Source organism: Rhinolophus ferrumequinum, chromosome 23, assembly GCF_004115265.2.
Source record: "Rhinolophus ferrumequinum isolate MPI-CBG mRhiFer1 chromosome 23, mRhiFer1_v1.p, whole genome shotgun sequence".
Classification (NCBI taxonomy): domain Eukaryota; kingdom Metazoa; phylum Chordata; class Mammalia; order Chiroptera; family Rhinolophidae; genus Rhinolophus; species Rhinolophus ferrumequinum.
In genome coordinates, this window is record NC_046306.1 from 15,360,939 (window position 1) to 15,379,372 (window position 18,434).

At 39.6% G+C, this 18,434-nt stretch overlaps 1 protein-coding gene across 3 annotated transcripts in view; it reads left to right on the plus strand.

Moving 5' to 3' along the window:
- CHD6 (chromodomain helicase DNA binding protein 6) overlaps nucleotides 1–18,434 on the plus strand; it is a 181,118-nt gene that overhangs the window by 102,897 nt on the left and 59,787 nt on the right. For 2 of the 3 annotated variants that reach the window (XM_033094536.1, XM_033094537.1), the window contains 3 exons: nucleotides 2,579–2,834; nucleotides 3,621–3,831; nucleotides 13,584–13,779. In XM_033094536.1, the coding sequence (XP_032950427.1) occupies nucleotides 2,579–2,834; nucleotides 3,621–3,831; nucleotides 13,584–13,779 (663 nt within the window). The remainder of the gene's footprint in view (nucleotides 1–2,578; nucleotides 2,835–3,620; nucleotides 3,832–13,583; nucleotides 13,780–18,434) is intronic. The other variant, XM_033094538.1, reaches the window with a different exon arrangement.

Genomic DNA, 18,434 nt, shown 5'->3' on the forward strand with positions numbered 1-18,434 from the left:
CCTCCTCCTCCATAATTGGCAACACAGTCCCAGGCTCATCTTTTTGAGTACAACGAAATACTCGAGTAGTGAGGAAAAGAAGGCAGTCATATACTAGAGTAGTTGGTAAGTCCAGTTTTGTCCATGTCAACTAAATTTCCTCAGTTTTCAAAGGTCTAGTCCCGAGTCTAGCTTGTTGGACTCAAAGCTGATTCAAAGCAGCCGGCATTAATAAGGAGCTACTATCTACTGCGGGTAGAAATCTCTACTAGAGATTACAGAAATAAGCCACACAAGTGTAAATGCTACAAGAGGAACAAATAATAGAGTTCAAGACTTTAAAGGAGAGAAGGGTCACATCTGTTTGGGAATCAGGAAAGATTTCATGGAGAGATTGCAATTTGAAAATGGTCTTAGACGAGTGGGTAAGTTTTCAGTAGGTGGAGAGAGAAGAGGTGACTATTTTACACATAGGAAACAACATGGAATTTATTATTTTATTACGTGGAATTTGTTCAGTATTAGGGAGTTATCTGGGTGAGCTAGAAACAGGATGGATTATGCTTATGAGGCCAGAGGGGTTTGGGGTTATATTTTGGGAAGATCTTGAAAGACAGGTTGAAGGATTCGGTAGGGGTTAGAGAAGCAGTGCAGGGCTCTGATGGCAGGAATGACGTAGTTCTGCTAAATTAATCTGGCAGTGGTGTGTCACTGGACTGGGGCCGAGAACTTGGGGGCTGAGGAGGGTTGGAAATTTCACTGACAAATGTCAACAGTACACTCTGTGGTTCCAATCTGTTTGTTCCTACTTCTGTGGCAAGTCAGACCTTGAGAGCAGTGAATAATCAAACTGGATTCCACTTCCCTGCGTTTGCAGTATCTATCCATCCTTCCAAAGCCAGCTCCAACCCTCTCTCCATTTTTGGAGCATTAGAAATGCATCCTCTTCTCCTGCTTATTTTGTGGTGTGCGTTTTGTCTTCTTCTAGACAATGACTTTCCTGAGGAGAAGGCCCACGTCTTCTCCAGAGCTGTATTGAGCAGCACAGTGTCTGGCACGTAGTATACTCTAAATGCTTCAAGGTATGAACTGAGTGAAGGGCAAAGGCTGAACCCAGCCTGTGGCAGGCAGGTTGGCGTTTGTGCCTGTCTTTAAGAGTTACCTAGCTGTGCCTTTTCTCTTTGGGTTCTTACATGGTAATTCCTTACCCATTTGGGGGATTCGATTCCTAAGTACCATGGTTGGTAAAATAAATGGGTTAGATTTAAGATTGGAGTGAGTTAGCAGAAAACCACAAAAATGGCATCGAATGTCTATATTTTAAATCACAGTAAATAAATGTTCTAGAAAGCATCTGCTTTCAAAGTAAAGCCTATTGATCATTGTTTAAAACCTGCTCCAGTAAGTAACTCTTCTAAATCACTCTCTACAAACCTATGTTTCTTCAGGAAGTGCTGGCACAGTGTACAGCTAACTTATGCAGAATCTACCCTGTTAAAAATTTTTGAACAGCCCTTTATGACTTGCAACTTGATCGTTTGCACTTGAGGTTTCCCTCATTTTCCCAGCAGGATTAGTCTGTTTGGTATCGTGTTTTAGCTCAGAGTTGACTCAGGAGCCTTGACTTTGAATCCCTTCTCTGTCACTGTCTTCTTGGGAGAAGGAGCCAGTCACCTTGTCGGTGCAGTCAAGTGAGTAGAGATCTGCTGTGCAGGCCTGGGCTGTGGGAAGAACAGACAAATCACAGCAGAGAATCCTGTCAGCTCAGAGTGCTCCTGATATGACGGCTTGCATGATGAAATAAATAGGAGATGTCACCTTCCAGCATTAGCTTTCTACATACTGCTGCTCCCAAGCATGTTTGCTGCTGCTGTTATTTACAACATGTAGGACGACTCTGTTTCCAGATTGCCTGTACTTTTTTTAAATTCAGATCTAATTGACATGTTAGTTTCAGATGTACATCATAATGACCTAATGAATGTATATATTGTGAAATGGTCGCCACAGTAAGTCTAGTCTACTTAGCATCCATCACCACACATAGGTACCAATTTATTCCTAGTGATGAGAACTTTTAACATCTCCTCTCAGCAAGTTTCAAATATGCAATTAAGTATTATTAACTGTAGTCACCATGCTGTACATCACATCCCCAGGACTTAGTTGTTTGATAACTGGAAGTTTGTACTTTTGACCACTTGCATCCATTTCGCCCAGCCAAGATTCCCTCTACTTCTTCCTTTGTTCTTTCAGCATCTAAGTCTTCCCTTTATAACGTCACTTGTACCTCTTAACATGGCTTAAATAGTCCTCAGGTAATTGGTGCATAGGTGTGCATGTTAGAGAGAGAGAGAGGGAGCCATTCCAGAGAATGTGTACTGTCTTTTGTATCTTTCTTTATGTCTTGTGAGGCCACCACAGAGTTTCCCGTAAGGACTTGTGAATTAGAGCCACATCCCCTTTTCCTCCATTCCATTTTCCTGTTCAGGGCTCTGTCATGGTCTTTCATTGAGTCTCCTCCCACCTTAGTGTTCAAGAGACTGTAGTGAAGGTGGGAGTCCCCCAGGAATCATTAAATCAGGATTTCCCTGGACAGGTGAAGAAACTGCAGTCCATCCTAAAACCTATGATGCTTCGACGGCTAAAAGATGACGTGGAAAAGAACCTGGCTCCCAAACAAGAGACAATTATCGAAGTAGAGCTGACTAATATCCAGAAAAAGTACTACCGTGCCATTCTGGAGAAGAACTTCTCCTTCCTGACCAAGGGCGCAAATCAGCACAACATGCCCAACCTCATCAACACCATGATGGAGCTGAGAAAGTGCTGTAACCATCCCTACCTGATCAATGGTGAGTGGGGGCTGGGTATGTGCCTCTGCTACAGGCTAGTGCTGACCCACGAGCTGATGTATTGAGTTCCCATTAAATGCCAGGGTGTGTGTTTGCTCCCCTTCCTTACCGAGTGTTAAGCTGAGGTTCAGAGAGGTTGATGGACCTACCGAAGCCGTCTAACTAGTGGGGACAGAGAGCCACGTGTTGCAAGTACCTCTGCCATCTTATTGCCTGTCAGAAGATGGGATGTCACTCTTCAGTCTGCTGTCCTTTGTCTACGTGCGGGTTAGCCCACACTTTCCACTTTGGGACAGGGAAATGTGTTACTGGCTGAGTAAATGGTCATGATGCAGTGAGACTAAAACTCTCTGCAGATAAATGAATAGTTAGCTATACTAATTAGAGAACATTGGAAACCTTTTTTAATAATAAAACTTTTTGATAAAATTTTAAAACCAAATGTGGCTTGGATTTTCTCATAGCCAGTTTTTATGACATTCGCGCCTTCTATGTCAGCTCTCTGAAGGTTTCTTTACTTGCGTGAGTCAGCTTCATATCTCAGATCCTTCCCTACTTGGTGAGACTTCCCAGGAAAGCAAAGCACCTGTGTTCTCTGCACCCGCTGCCCCTGCAGAGCCCTCTGCTGAGGGCATGGACAAGCGATGCACACACAGCATTGCTTCACTGGACCGTCGGTCCGGGACCTAAAGATTCACTTCATCTCTCCTAGGATCTGTAAAGCGGAGAGCATCCTTTACCCTTCTAACTTTGTTCAAGGAATAGTTTTGTTCCATTCCTTTTTAGGGGCAGAGGAGAAAATTCTGGAAGATTTCCGAAAAACCCACAGCTCTGATGCCCCCGACTTTCAGCTGCAGGCCATGATTCAGGCAGCAGGGAAGCTGGTGCTGATTGACAAGCTGCTCCCTAAGTTGATTGCAGGGGGCCACAAAGTACTCATCTTCTCCCAGATGGTGCGCTGTCTCGATATCCTGGAAGATTATCTCATCCAGAGAAGGTGAGACTTGGGTCAAAGCTGGGCGCCAAAGGCTGCAGGCGGTTCCTTTTCTCTGATACCTTTTTGATTCATTCAGAAATTATGCTTTAACAACCACAAAGCATTCAAAAATGGAGAAAAGGAATCTCTTCTTAAAGATTCTCCAGAATTCAGAGTGAAATCTTATAACCACATATGCCCACGTTTAACTTTCTAGAGTGAATTTCATAACCTATAATGTAGTGCAAGAGAGGCCTTCCTTTGCTTGAAAAGTTCTACGTGATTATTTATATTCTCCATAGTTGGAAGAAGCAATTCAAATAGTGTTAGAAAAGGTTAAGAAAATAATGTATTTACTTTTTTCCTTTCTTTTTTTCTTTTTTTTTGCCTAATAATGAGAGAAATACATTCTTGTAAGCATCACTACAGAGGGTGCCAAAAAAATGTATACACATTTTAAGAAAGGACAACTATTAAAATTGTAATACGCAATATGTACCGATAACAAAAGATGAATGCAAGTCATATTTTTCTTCTGCAATTACAAGAGGTGCTCAAAGTGGTTACCATCAGCGTCCAGACACTTATGATTACAGAGAACTACTGCTCGAGCAACGTTGACCAGTGTCCACTTGTATACATGTTTTTGGCACCCCCGGTATGTGTCAGGCTGCTAAAAGAGTATAATCTATCAACTCACAGAAAAATAATTGGGGATATTTTATATCTTTTTTATCAAACCATCTAAGGTTTTATGATACACTAGCTATGGCTTCCCAATTTATTTTCTTGTTCATTCTCCTATAATTTCTTGAACCTAAATTCCGTTATTCATGCAGGTAAAAAGTCCATAGTTTTACATGGATTATTTGGATTCTGTGTGGGTACTACATTTGTTAATTTTGTACTGGACCTTATACCAGTGATCTGAAGATATAAGTGGATTTTTCAAAATTTACTCTTAATGATAAAAGACTTTTCAAGATCACAGAAACTGTTGGCTTAGGCATTGCTAAGTTTGAAGGAAATCTTTGTTTTCCTAAAGTAAAATCATAGCAAATCTTACTTGTCTTTTACGTATTATTGTCCTTGAACATTCCGTTTGCTCTTATAACATGTAATTTATAGAAAGAGTATTAAATGACACATTTAACTAGGGGATATGCTGACATTTCATGTTACATAAATCTCTGAAATTGAATGAGACAGTGAAAGAATTTCTTTGAGCCCTGTAGTGGAGCTTTTCAGATAAAGAATTCTTAAGACTTGTATTATTTTTTCTTTGAGGAAGTTGTAATGAATAAATCAAAACTAGTAAAGCAGTTTCATATTTTACAAATTTACTATAGATTAGGAACCCATTGCCAGAACACTTGCTTCTCATAAATATATTATCTTACTCTTCAAAATATATACCACTCCTAGTTTGCAGTTTTATTAAAGAAGCCCTCCCCCCACCAAATGAGTAAATGTAATTAACACACTTTTGTTAAACACAGGTGTCTGTTGAGCTCCCTTTATGCTATTTTTGCTTATCATTTATTGATCATTTTGTTTTCAAATTACTTGAGTATCATGCTATCTCTTGAAAATGTGGGTGCATGTAATACCACCCCTGCTCAAAGCCCTCATTCACACTTGGGGCAAATCCTTTTAGTCTTTTTGTGTGTGCATACATGCATACATCTAGTTTTGTTGTTTATTTGTTTACGTATTCTACATTCTACTTTGTAACACATTTTTATTTAATAAGAAATTTTTTCTTTTATTTTTCTGCAACATAATTTTGATGATCTGCATGATATTCTATCCTAGGTTTTTAATTTTTTCAGCATTTTAAGGAACTCTGAATATCCCTTTATATTCATTGTGACTGTTTCCATTTATTTCCTTAGGATAAATTCTGATGTACAGTTTTAAAAGCATTTGGTAAATATTTCCAAAACACCCTCTAGAAAGGTATTTAAATTATGGTCTCCTGTTTTAGCTTGTATTTGATTATTAATGAGAGTGAATATTTTTTCATATGTAATAGCTACTTATATTCTTTTGTGAATTGCTTATTCATGTTCTTTCTCCATTTTCGGTTGCTCTTTGCCTTTTTGTTTGTTAATTTATAAGAACTGTTTACTTAAGAATATGGTGCAAATACTTCCCCAGTTTTGTTTTTGACTGTTAGTTTATCGGTGTGGGTTTTTGTTTATTTTTAGAAGTTTTAAATATTATAATAGTCAAATCTCTCTCTTAAAAACAGCTTTAAGTAAATTTGAATGCTTAAACCAATATGCTTTAAAAGGCTTACTTTCCCCACCTCGCAACCATTGCAACCATATAAATATTCCGAAGTATTTTCTGTTACGGTTTCTTCGCCCTCATAGCATCTAACAGGGATCTTCTGGGCTTAATATCCTCAATCCTTTTCGCTTTTTAATTAAGTTTTTATTTTCATTAAAGTTACACCTGTACATAATGTAAAGAGCCACATGGACTTAGGAAAAATTATATTTCCTAATTCACACCCTCTTCTCCCCTGAGTTTTCCTGCCCCCAGAATCAATTACTTTAAACTCTTAGACTATTTCTTTGGTATTCATAGCTGTATCTAAAAAATGTTAGAAGTTATAATTTCTTGATTTTTTTTTCAGTTTTAGGTATTATCTGTTCTCACTATGGAACATGAGTACTTCTATTCTGTCACTGCCCCTCATAAAAATCATGTATGCAACTACCTGCCCTCCCACCTTTCCAATATGCCACGTAATACTTTGGGTTAGATTTTTATTCAGTGTCTATTAGAACTTACGTAAAAGCTAAATTATAGCTTAGTCATGCAATACCCTGTTGACTATTTCTTTATTGCATAATTTTTTGTTTTCTCTGAAGCTAACCATTATTTTTACTTAATTGCTTATTTTTCTATATACTTATGTATAATTGAGCTCCAAAATTCACCTTGGTTGTCTGCATCTCCTCTTGTTGTTTTCAAGCACATCAGTTTCATTTTCTCAGAGCTGTCTCTCATGTAACCTTCTAACATGCCTCTCTCTGTCCATTTGTTCTGCCTGCCTAGTACACAGCTGTTATCTGTGATCTTTCCTTCATCATGCCGACAAGTTTCTTTTTTTCCCACTTGAATCAAATCTTTTTGTTGGTGGACATGGGATCGTACCTCTTCCGGGAGCTTCTAAGGAAGGGTGAATGATGAGGGAATTTTGAGACTTTGTCTGAAATATCTGTAGTCTGTTCTCATTCTTGAGTAATAGTTTGGCTGGGTTTGAGATTCTAGATTAGAAATCATTTTCCCACAGAATTTTGAAGGGTTACTTCATTGCCTTCTAGCTTCCAGGGTTGCTGTTTAGAAGTTCAAAGCCCTTATGATTCCCAGTCTATGTATGTGACAGGTTTTTTTTTTTTCCTATTTAGAAACTTTGATATATTCTCTTTGTTCCGGTGCTGTAAAATTTTACAATGAACTGTTTTTTGTATGGGATCCATTGTATTGGATACTAAGTCATTTTTTCCCATCTGAAATCTAAATTCCTTCAGCTCTGGGGAATTTTCTTGAATTTTATCTTTCCTTATTTCTTTTTGTTTTATCTTTTTGAGACTCTTGTTACTTGTATGTCAGACCCTCTGGACTGATCGCATGATTTTTCTCTTTACTCTCCATCTCATTATATTTTGCTTTATCTTCTGATAGAATTCCTTTACTCTGTCTTCCAACCTTAATCCTACGTTTTCTTTGTGTAATTATATTTTTAATTTCCTAGAACATTTTCTTCTCTAATTTTTCAATTTTTATAGCATTCAACTGGTTATTCTTCAAATGTGGTGTGTTCATTTGTCTTTCTGAAATTAATCGAGATATAATTTTTTTAAAAAATCTTCCTACAATGTCTGTTTTCTCCAAGTCAAAATTTTGTTTTGTTTATTTATATCTCTGTCTTTCATATTAGAATTCTGGGTTGGCTTTTTTGTTTGTTTTTCTTTCATCACTTTAAATTGTTAATCACCTTTGTTTTGGTCCCATGATTTCTGATAGAAGTTCTGTAGTCATTTCAGTGACTCTTCCCCTTGTGTGTAATGTGTTGTTTTACTCTCTCGAGTGAGATTTTCTTTCAATTTTCAGCAGTTTGATTGTGATGGATGGAATTCATCCTGTGCAGAGTTCACTGAGCTTCTGGAATATGTCAATGTATATTATCAAATTTGGGAGGATTTTGATTAATATTTCTTCAGGTTTTTTTTTTTTTCCCTTTTGCCCTATCCTCTTGTTTCTTTTTGAGACTCCAGGTAACCTGTATGTTTGACCTTTTGATATTGTCCCACAGGTCCTTAGGCTCCATTTTTCCCCCCTAATTCTTTATCTCTCTCCTCTGATTTATCTGTCTTTAGGTTCTCTGACTCTTTTCTCTGTTATTTCCATCATGCTTATTAAGCCCATTCAATGCTTTTTCTTTTTTGTATTTTGGTTCTAGAATTTCTTTTTGGTTCTTAGTTTCATGTTTCTCTGCTGTGATTTGCTATCTTTTCATTCATTACATACATTCCTTCGCTTCCATCGAGGATAATTGTAATGGCTGTTTTAAAGTTCTTCATTGATAATTATAACGTTTTGGATTTGATTCCTGTCGATTGTTTCTTCTCTTGAAAATGGGTTACATTTTTCCTATTTATTCATATGTTACATGATTTTGGATTTTTTTCCCTGGACATGGTGAATGTTTTGTTGTGGAGATTTAGGATTCTGCTATGTTGCTGTGAAGATGTTGACGGCTTTTGTTTAGAGGCATTTAAGTAGGTGAGATTCAAAATGCAAATTCTATTAAGGTCTGGTAGGTAGCAGCTCCGGTCTTAGCTCAGACTACTTTTAGTATGCTCCACTCATGTGAGTCGGGTCAGCTAGAGACTTAGCTAGCATCTATACCCAGAGTTTGGGAGACGCCTTCTCTTCCTACTTTCTGGAGATCCCCTCTCATCCTCTGGCAGTCCTGGTGGCCCCAGACTCCTTCCTCTTGTGCCTCCGGTTAAAAAGACAGTGGCTTTTTATCAGATTTGTAGCAGCCCTGCACTTCTGCGGCTTTTTCTCTGGCCAAAACCACAAGTTTCTGTCCTCTCCATAATCTGCCTGCTTTCCTTAACTCTCCAGTCCCCTCAGAGAGGTTTTCCTGTTCATCTGTTTTGTTTTTTAGGTTTCATTTGGATTTTGCAGTAGTTATTTGCCAGCGGCTGGTATGTTAGGACCTTTTCCCTCTATCCCAGAAGCAGAACCTCCGTGTTTCAGGTCAAAGCCTTTTCTTCAATGTCTGGTCTTAGCCATCAGACGCTGGGCACTGTCGAGCTGATTGGAAGCTCTGGGTATGTGGGCTAGGCTTGTTGGCTCTGGGCTTCACTTGCCATGGGTGAACACTAGCCATCTAGCTGCACGATTTCATTGGGAACCAACCTCCAGTGTCAGTATGTTTGAGTGTTTCTCCTCCCCTCTCCAGCCTAGAGGATGGGAACTTGGTAGTACTGGGAGCTGAATGTAGGGAAGTGGGGTGCAGAGAGGTAGGGAGGTCTCAATTTTCCCTTTTTTCAGTATAGTACTTCTACCTTTAACTGTGATTGGTCTCTCCTAGGGTAAAAAGGGGTACAAGGTCTTTACCCTCAAGGCTGAGGTGAGTGATCTGTAGACTAAATGATATTCAGCCAGTTCCCCTGGTTTTTAGACTGTTTGCATCCCCATTTTCAAGGGTACCTGTTGCCACCAATGCCTGATCCCTTTGGATAGTCTACAGTATTGAGTTAGGTTATTTCTCACCTGCTATTCTGCTTTCTTCAAATTAAATACTGCTTGGCTGGCTGTCCAGCTTCCAGAATTTTTTATGATTCTGTTTGTGGGTTTATTTGGGGAAGGGGGGCATTATTATACATTTTTTAAAAATCCTTTTACTATCATTTTATTAGTGGTTTGGGAAGATAAAAGGATTAAATGTGCATGTTAACTCATAATCTTTAACTGATTTCTTTGGGGGTTTTTTTGTTTTGTTTTGTTTTGTTTACATTTCAGTCTTCAGTCCTGTAATTTTGGTAAATGGTATAAAATAGGCATTTATTTAGTTTATTTTCAAATATGTCTAATTTTGTATATTAAATAGTCCCTCTTTTCTCCATTCATCTAAAACACTATCCATAAAATATACTGAGATGTTATTATATATGCAGGGTGTATGACTAATTTTTTTATTCTTTTGATCAATATTTCTATTGCTTTGCTCATATACTGTTGGAGGTGAACTTCATAATTATTATTTTTTAATCTACCCCTGACTACTTCAGCCCCTCACTATAAAAACTTATTTATATATATACATATACATATACATATTTACATATATATATATGTATATATGTATGTGTATACACACACATTTACACATCGATATTTATCTATAGATATATATATCCAGTTTTTGGGATTTCTATTGCTTTTTATGCATTTAGTACGGTACAGTTGACATCTTTGCAAAGTTGAAAAGCCTGATATTCACTGCACTTCCCGAGGTCCTTCATGTACACTGATGGTTCAGTAAGTATGTACTTTGCCTGGACAAGCCTACCTTGTCCAGAACCTCTGCAGGTGTTAGGCAGGTGGTGAGCAAACCAGCTTGGCCCCGAGTGTCATATCGCCCAGTCCTTTTTATTTCTTACTGTGTTTAATCCCAAGTACTTTATATCTTCATGGCTGTTGTGGATGGGAGTGTTTTCACTCCTTATATTTTCCAGCTGGTTATTGCTGGGAGACAAGAAACTTGTTCATTTTTCCTTAAGCCTCCTGAGAACAGCATTTCCTGTTGTGCCAAAAATGTGTCACGCTTCCCCTTGCTCCCCAAAACAAAGCACACGGAGATTTTCCAGAGTGCCACCTGCTTCTCGTTGATACATGACAGTGACTAAGAATTACAGTTTGATGAACCACATCAACTCCTAAGGATTTTGTTTAAAATACAGTTGACACAGAGGGTTAATTGCTGTACTGTGTGGTGTGGCAAATTTTATGATGTCTGATTTCTTCATTCAGACTTATTAGCCCTCAAAATTTTCTTTGTCCTCTTACTGAGCCTCGTTGCCTCTCCAGCTGTCGGTTTGGTTTTGTTCCCATTTAATTTCATGCCATATTCTCATACAGGGGTGAGCACATGGAAGTGAGGGAGGTGAAGAACAATTTAAAAGAATGCCAGTAATTGGATTTTTATTTTAGTGTTATATTCTTTGAGACTACTTCCTCAAAAGTGAACAAGTGATGGAAATGAGAATTAATGTTCCAATTATCCTACACAGTTTCTAAAACCACTGTTATATCATTGCTGGCAAAACACTACCTAAGTTTATGGAAATTTTTTCTGCGGATCATGGCCAAGCTATATCATCACTATTCATTGATTTCTCCTCCTCCTGAGGCTGTGCTGAATCCCTGCCTCATTCAGATCCCTGGGCACCGAGCTCCTCTCTGATGGCTGGGGCTGTCTTATTAAAGAATATTGAGTCCTCTGCGCTTGTAGCGGTAATCGTTCCCATGTGTGATGGTGGGGGTGGTCACAGCTATTGTTTAATTTTGTCTTCTGACTCCAAATCCTGTGCTGCTTGCACTGCATCACACACATGGCCAAACTTCTGTGAGAACCCAGCACAGATCCTTGGTGCATTGATTTATCAAAACCATTTTGATACCTACAGTTTCTTCTTTCACCTTCCACTAGAGTTACAAGTTTCTTAAGTTCACTAGTGTCCCTTATTTATCTTGATCTTTCTCTTTTACGTTCTTGGGGAAATCTTTCTTTCCTACTGCATTGAGATGTAGGGTATATATGAAGAACATAGAGCAAACTCGTTAAGAGTGTGGACGTTGAGTCAAATGGATCTGAGTTCAACTCACTCACCAGCCAGGTGACTAAGCAAGTTATTTTGCTTGTGTTTTTGTTTTTGAAGTTTCTTCAAGTGTAAAATGGGGATGATAACAGTAAAACTACCTCACAGGACTGTCGTGAGATATGATGATACATACAAAGCAGGTATCATGAGCCTGCCACTTACGTTGCTGCTAATATTGCTGCCTCGGCCGTGATTAATGATAATGATCCTTACATCTAATGACCTGTGATAGTTTTGTACAATTCTAACCCTTAGCTTTATCTCATGACACAAGATCTTAGTCTGCCTTTATGGTACTCCTGTCATCACCACTTGTCTTATTTGCTGTCACTGTCCCATGTATCATCACTAAGTTTGTTATATTAAAAAAGAAGAAAGGAAAAATCTACCCCTCTAAATCCAGGTATGGGTGCACTGCAGCTTTGTAAAATGAAGGCCATCTTTTCAAACTTGGTTCTTTGTTGTCTTACATGTCCCTTAGGAGTCTGAGTTGGCCTGGTTTATTTACGTATATTGCCTTTGTTGGTTTCTTTACTTGGGTTTTCCTTTTCCTCAAGGAAATCAGGATTATATCGCCAAATTTAGTCTTCTAGAACCATCCCCACACAGTCATTTACCCCTGGACTGTCCATCCTTATTCTCTTACCAGTTATTTATCTGAATTTTTAGAGATCAGGTTTCCCAAATTCTGGGCTACTGATAAGATTTTTGTCAGGATTCATGTTCTTGGCTGTTGTCAGGTCTAGGATAACTTACTTTGTCCTTATCTCACAAGGTTCTTATTACTTCCACTTTACCAAATAGTTCTTGCTTATTGGTCAGATTGGGCCCAGGGTAACATCCCCTTGTTCATTTATTTGTTGTTAGAGGGTAAATAAGAGAAGGAAGGATAAGACTCTCAGCAGCTGTCCAGATTGCTACAATATTGGAATTCTGTGTTAACTACATGATCTCCATCATAAAGTTAACCTGTGCTTTCTGGTTGGATGGATGGACAGTAATATGCTCCTCTAGCATTTTTCATTTCTTTTTCTCTTTGTTTTTCCTCTTTCCTCCACCATGCTTTCCACCCTTATTTCTTGACTTAACACACAGGTATATGCCTTTTTAAGGATATTCAGCTTTACTTCCTCACTTTATTTTCCTTTAAAAAATTTAGTTCCCTCTACCCCTGACATGCACAGAAACGTTTCCTGTGATTTATCCCCACTTGCTTGGCAATATAATGCCTTGATGATCTTGGTTTCAGCTATAAACTTGGAGGCTTTGCTGTGCACCTCTAAAGCTTTGAGGATCTGTTAGGCTCGAGATGTCTAGCCCGGGCATAAAAGGACTGCCTCTCAATATCAACATCTTCCAATTCTCAGTTCACCACAAAGCAGCTAGAGACTGATTTGAACTCTGAGTCCTTCTTACGGGCACTACTGAAAGTAGACATTTGAGGCTTTTATTTGTTTTTTCTGATCTTACCATTAGATTCAGTGTTAGTGAAAAACTGGGAAATAACTTGAGAATAAGTTGCTTGGGCACTAGGGATTGTTTTTTTTGTTTTTTTGTGTTTTTTTTACAGTTTTTCTAGTCCTCTAGTTTGTGGCTGGTTTTGTGTGTGTGTGTGTGTGTGTGTGTGTGTGTGTGTGTGTGAGTGTGAGAGAGTTCGGGGGATAGGGGACATTTTGCAGTGCAGTTTAGGTGTCTGCTCTGTTGCACATGGGGGAGGGATTCCTTTTAGACTGCTGACATTTGATCTGAATTTAGAAGTGAGGGATTTAAGGCCCGCGGTCACAGCTTCCTGCATTGTTTACTGTTCTCCACTGAAGTCATGATTAACGCCTGGGCTTTCGTTCGTTTGGGTCCCCTCAGATACACCTATGAGCGAATTGATGGGCGAGTACGGGGAAACCTGCGCCAGGCAGCCATCGACCGGTTCTGTAAGCCAGACTCAGACCGCTTTGTCTTTCTTCTGTGCACCAGAGCGGGAGGCCTGGGGATCAATCTCACAGCTGCTGATACCTGCATCATATTTGATTCAGACTGGAACCCACAAAATGACTTGCAGGTAACCACTAGGATGATTGCTGTTTGCCTGAGCTGCCCTGACTCCAACAACCTCATGACAGGACCTGGCTGGGCTTCAGCGTGGCTGCCATGCTCCGTGCCACGCTGTCAGCCAGGTGGCAGGCTTCGGGCCTCGGTCAGGCTGCGCCGCCGAATGAGAAGTAAAAGTCGCCCCTTCCCACCAACTGGAGTGGTTTCTTTCTTTTTCCTTGAAAGCAAATGGTGTTTCACAGCGGTCGCCTCCAAGTACAGACAGAACTCCTGTATTATTATGATTGCTGTTAAGATCCTCCTCCTCCTCATCAGATGTGAAGAAAGTTATTAAGCTTGACTAATCCCCTAAGTCGTGATATATGGATTGATTCTGGCTTTTCGCGCGGCTTGTTTGTTAAATGGCCGTATGTCATATACAGTCAGTGAGCTGACCCAGAGCGGTGGGGAAGGCCCATGGTGTGGCAGCTGACAGAGGCCGGCGTCCTCACACGTTCATTTGCTCCCCACGTAACGCAGCACCTTAGAGTTTCTCTATTCCCAGTGAAGTGGATTTGCAGAGTAACTTTTCTAGTTTTAACCAAACTAAATAATGGTGGCTTTAAGAGGTTATTGCAAAGATTGGAGTTAATACGTTTAAAAAACAAGCGTGACCAAACAAGAAAATGGCGGAGCTAGCACTTCCGGTGTAGAGTTCTTCATCAACCCTGTTTGGAAGTCAAGCAGTGACTTTTTAGCCAGATTATACAATAAGTCAGCCAAGAAGATTCTCACTTCCAAGAAGCCCGTTTAGAATGTAGATTTACATCCATTATCATTAACGATGCACTTCATCCTAAGTGTATATTGTATCTTGGGACATTTGCTAACACTCGGCGTATGAGTGTACGTGGTAGGGAGTGTAGTGGGTGCCTCACATCCTTTTTCATGATACGGGTGATTGATAAATTTGGAGGCTGCTGTTTTCATAAAACTGAAGAGGTGCCCTAGGGGACACCACAAGGGAAGGGAGGCAGGAGCAGGGAGCTCGCTGATGAGTGTCTGGGCTTCTTCCCTGGTCACCACTTCACACAGAGTCACTCTGCTTTGTAGTTTTCATTTAATGAGTTTCCAAATAACCTTGCATTTGAAGAAAGCAGTCTACTAATTGAAAAACCCATCCTTTAGATGATTAGATTTAATAATTTAATATTGAATTATTGACAAGTGGCCAAAACTCAAGGGAAAAAGTCATTGTAAAAGAGGTTGTGTGGCACTGTGCTCAGTAAACAAAGAAAAGTATATGAGAGTTAACAGATAGCAATACTTCTTACAAAGAGAGGAAACAGTACAAGAGGATAGGAACAATGGGGGCTAGGTGCCCTGAATTAGAGAGGGGTCTAGGAAGGCTTTTTAAAGAAGGTGACATGTGAGCAAGGGAAGCGTGTCCCAGATAGAGGGAATACAAAGTGTGACCACTTACAGTGAGGTGAGAATAGGTGACACCCCTGACGTAGCCGGGACAGGCACTTATTGTACTGCATCAGTCCCAAAGCAAGTGCCTCGAGTTTCTTTTGAGTATTTTCCTACCTCTCTTTTCAAAGTCCTCTCGTTTTCACTCGCTGTTCCTTTCTTTTCCTACCCCAAAGCTTCCTTTTCCTTTCCCATTCAATCCGCTCCTTTCTTTTTCCCATTCTCAGGCAGCTCTTCACTGACTTACTGACACATTTATTGAGCTCTAGACACGAGACCAGGCCCTGGGGAGACAGGGGTGCTTAGGACTTCGGTTTGGGGTGATTGAACTGAACCACAGGGTAGAAATAGAGTACAGTGGGCACAGATCTGTGCTATTTCCCAAAGACGTACATTTTAAAAGGGGAAGAGACCTTTCCCCAAGGAGCAAACCTGGAGTTGGGAATTTCAGATTCCAAACGTAGGTCTGCCACCCAGTGCCCCCTGATTCATACACATAGGGGCCCCTCATTCCTCTTCTGCAGGAGTCGGTGACCTGTGGATGCAGACTTTTAGAGTGCCAAGAGAAACGTAAAATTGCAGGGCTTGAAATAAAATACTTGTGCATAGAAAATGGGCTGGGACACTGTACCAGCATGCTAAAAATGGTAGTGTTCAGAGGGGACTGTAGTAATTTTTTTTATTCTCTGATTATGCAGATTTGCATCTAGGAACAGTAGTATTTTAAATTATTAAAGAAAATGTACTTTTTAAGTTCAATAGAACCAATGACTTGGAGAAGTAGTAGAAAGGCCAAGAACGGAATCAACATTACGCTTGGTTCTTTATACCAGCTATTTCCTTTCCTTATGACTGTATGTAAAGACACGATATAAAGTTTTGCCAAGTCCTGGACTTGAAAGTGACAGTAGTAAATTGAAGGTCGTAATCAATTTGAAATCTTGTACTGTTTGGCCAACTAAGTCTCATACGCACCCCTTTCTTCCCAGTGCAGTCACTGGGAACTGGACCAGTTTTTTGTTTTTTTTTTGTTTTTGTTTTAATTTTTCTGAACATGACTACTTGTTTCTTGTAGGCCTTGTTCACCTCAAATATATTAAAAAGTAAAGAACAAACTATGAGCCTGCAAATCATGCAGGAGAGCATTGGAGCCCTATAACCTTCCCTGGGTTGGGGTATAGCACCGCTGCCCCCCACTTGTGGCCTACTCCAAAGGTTCTGTATTTGTACCTTTGCTGATGTATCTTATTTGGACTTCATCTTAGTTGCTGCCCTAGTTATGAATGTTTCTGTCTCTACCACATTTTTGTGTGTGAGTTCTGTTTCGGAAAACAAGGAATATATGATTAACTGTTTGAGATTTGACTGTAAAATGACGAATCTCTTAAATGTGGCAGTACTCATCCCGTTAATCTTTCAGGTAAGTCATCTTGGCAGAACGTATGTTTATCTCCTGGTCTCATTAGCTGCTTGTGACAGTGGTCCCTGAAACAGAGCTTTGTTTTTCTCAGTGAACGAGAAGTCCAGAGGTGGGTAGTCCAGCACTAGTGAGATGGCTGTGTAGTGTCACCATAGTCGCAGGTTCCCTCCGTCTTTCTGCTCCACCATCCTCAGTGAGTGGGATTTATATGCTCTTGGTTCCAAGATGGATACTTCATGTCCCCAGCAAGAAAAATAATGAAGGAAGGCGGGGTCCTTTTCTCAGGAGAGCTGAACTTTGCCAGATCACCCCAGTAGACTTCTGGAGATCTCATTGTCACTGTGCTGTTACCTTGCCATCCCCGGGACACAGTTAAACATATTGCTGCCCTTTGCAAGAATCAGGGTTCCCGTAGTGAAGAAGAAAGGGAATGTGGATACCAAGGAGGTAATTAGCAGTGTCTGCAGTGCTCCCCTATCAGACTGTTGCTCAGAATATTTCTTAAACTCCCTCTTACAATTACTCTCAACACAGGATGAGTCAGAGAAAAAAATCAGTGTCAGTACTTAGGGCCAAATATCATCACTGCCTTATAGGTTCCATAAACCATATTACTTACTTTGATCCCTTCCACAGTTACCCATCGAATCTTCTCCTAATAATAACGATTTACTACCAGGAAAGATACAGAAAAAGGGTATGGCAACTAATTGTAATAGCCAAAGACTAGACAACTTAGTTGTCCGGCAATAGAAGACTGATTGACTAAACTAAACCGTAGTATATTCAACTTTGATAAAAGAATGAGGACTGTTTCTGCAGACTGCTATGGAGACATCTCTTGAACATAGTGTTGGGTGAGAAAAAAAATATAAAGTGGAAAAAATATGTATAGTATGCTAGCATTTATCTAAAAAGGCTGTGTGTCTGCCTGTCACTTCTTCTCCCCCCTACCGCCCTCCCCCCTCCCCCTGCAAAGATAAAACAAACAAACAAACTTTATGTTTAAGTGATACCTAAGGGAGTGTGACGGAACAGGATGAAAGTGGCGGGGATAGCAACTAGTTTTTCCAAATAGATCTTTTTGTATATTCGACTTTGGAACCATCCGAAGTATTTTATGGCATTATAAAACAATAATAAATTAATTTTTAAAACTTTGTATTCTGAAATCACTTTAAACTTTTTAAATGTTGCAAAATAAGTACAGACTTCTAGGACCCTTCACCCAGATTCCCTTAATGTTAATATTTTATATAACCATAGTATAATGTTGAAACCAGGAAATTATCAATGGTAGAGTAATCTATAGATCTTATTCATATTCCTTCCAGTTTTCTACAAAAGTTCTTTTTCTGGTCTGGGATCCAATCTCGGATCTCACATTTCCTTTAGATGTCATGACTCCTTAGCCTACTGTAGTGTGTAACGGCTCCTATCTTTCCTTGTCTTTTATGACCCTGGCACTTTTGAAGGGTACTGACCAGCTGTTTTGTGGAATGTCTCTCATTTTGTGTTTGCTCGATGTTTTCTAATGATCAGATTTTGAAGTCACGCATTTTTGGCAAGAATATCATAGAAGTGATGTTTTCAGTACATCCCAGCAGGTACATGATGTCAATATGACTTACTGCTTGTGATGTTAACCTTCATTACTTGGTTGAGGTGGTGCCTGTCAAGTTTCTCCATTGTGAGGTAACCATTTGTTTTACCTTTCAAGTCAATCAGTGTCTTGGGAGGAAATATTTTGAGACTGTAAATACCGTGTTTCTCATCATACTTTTTTGCATATT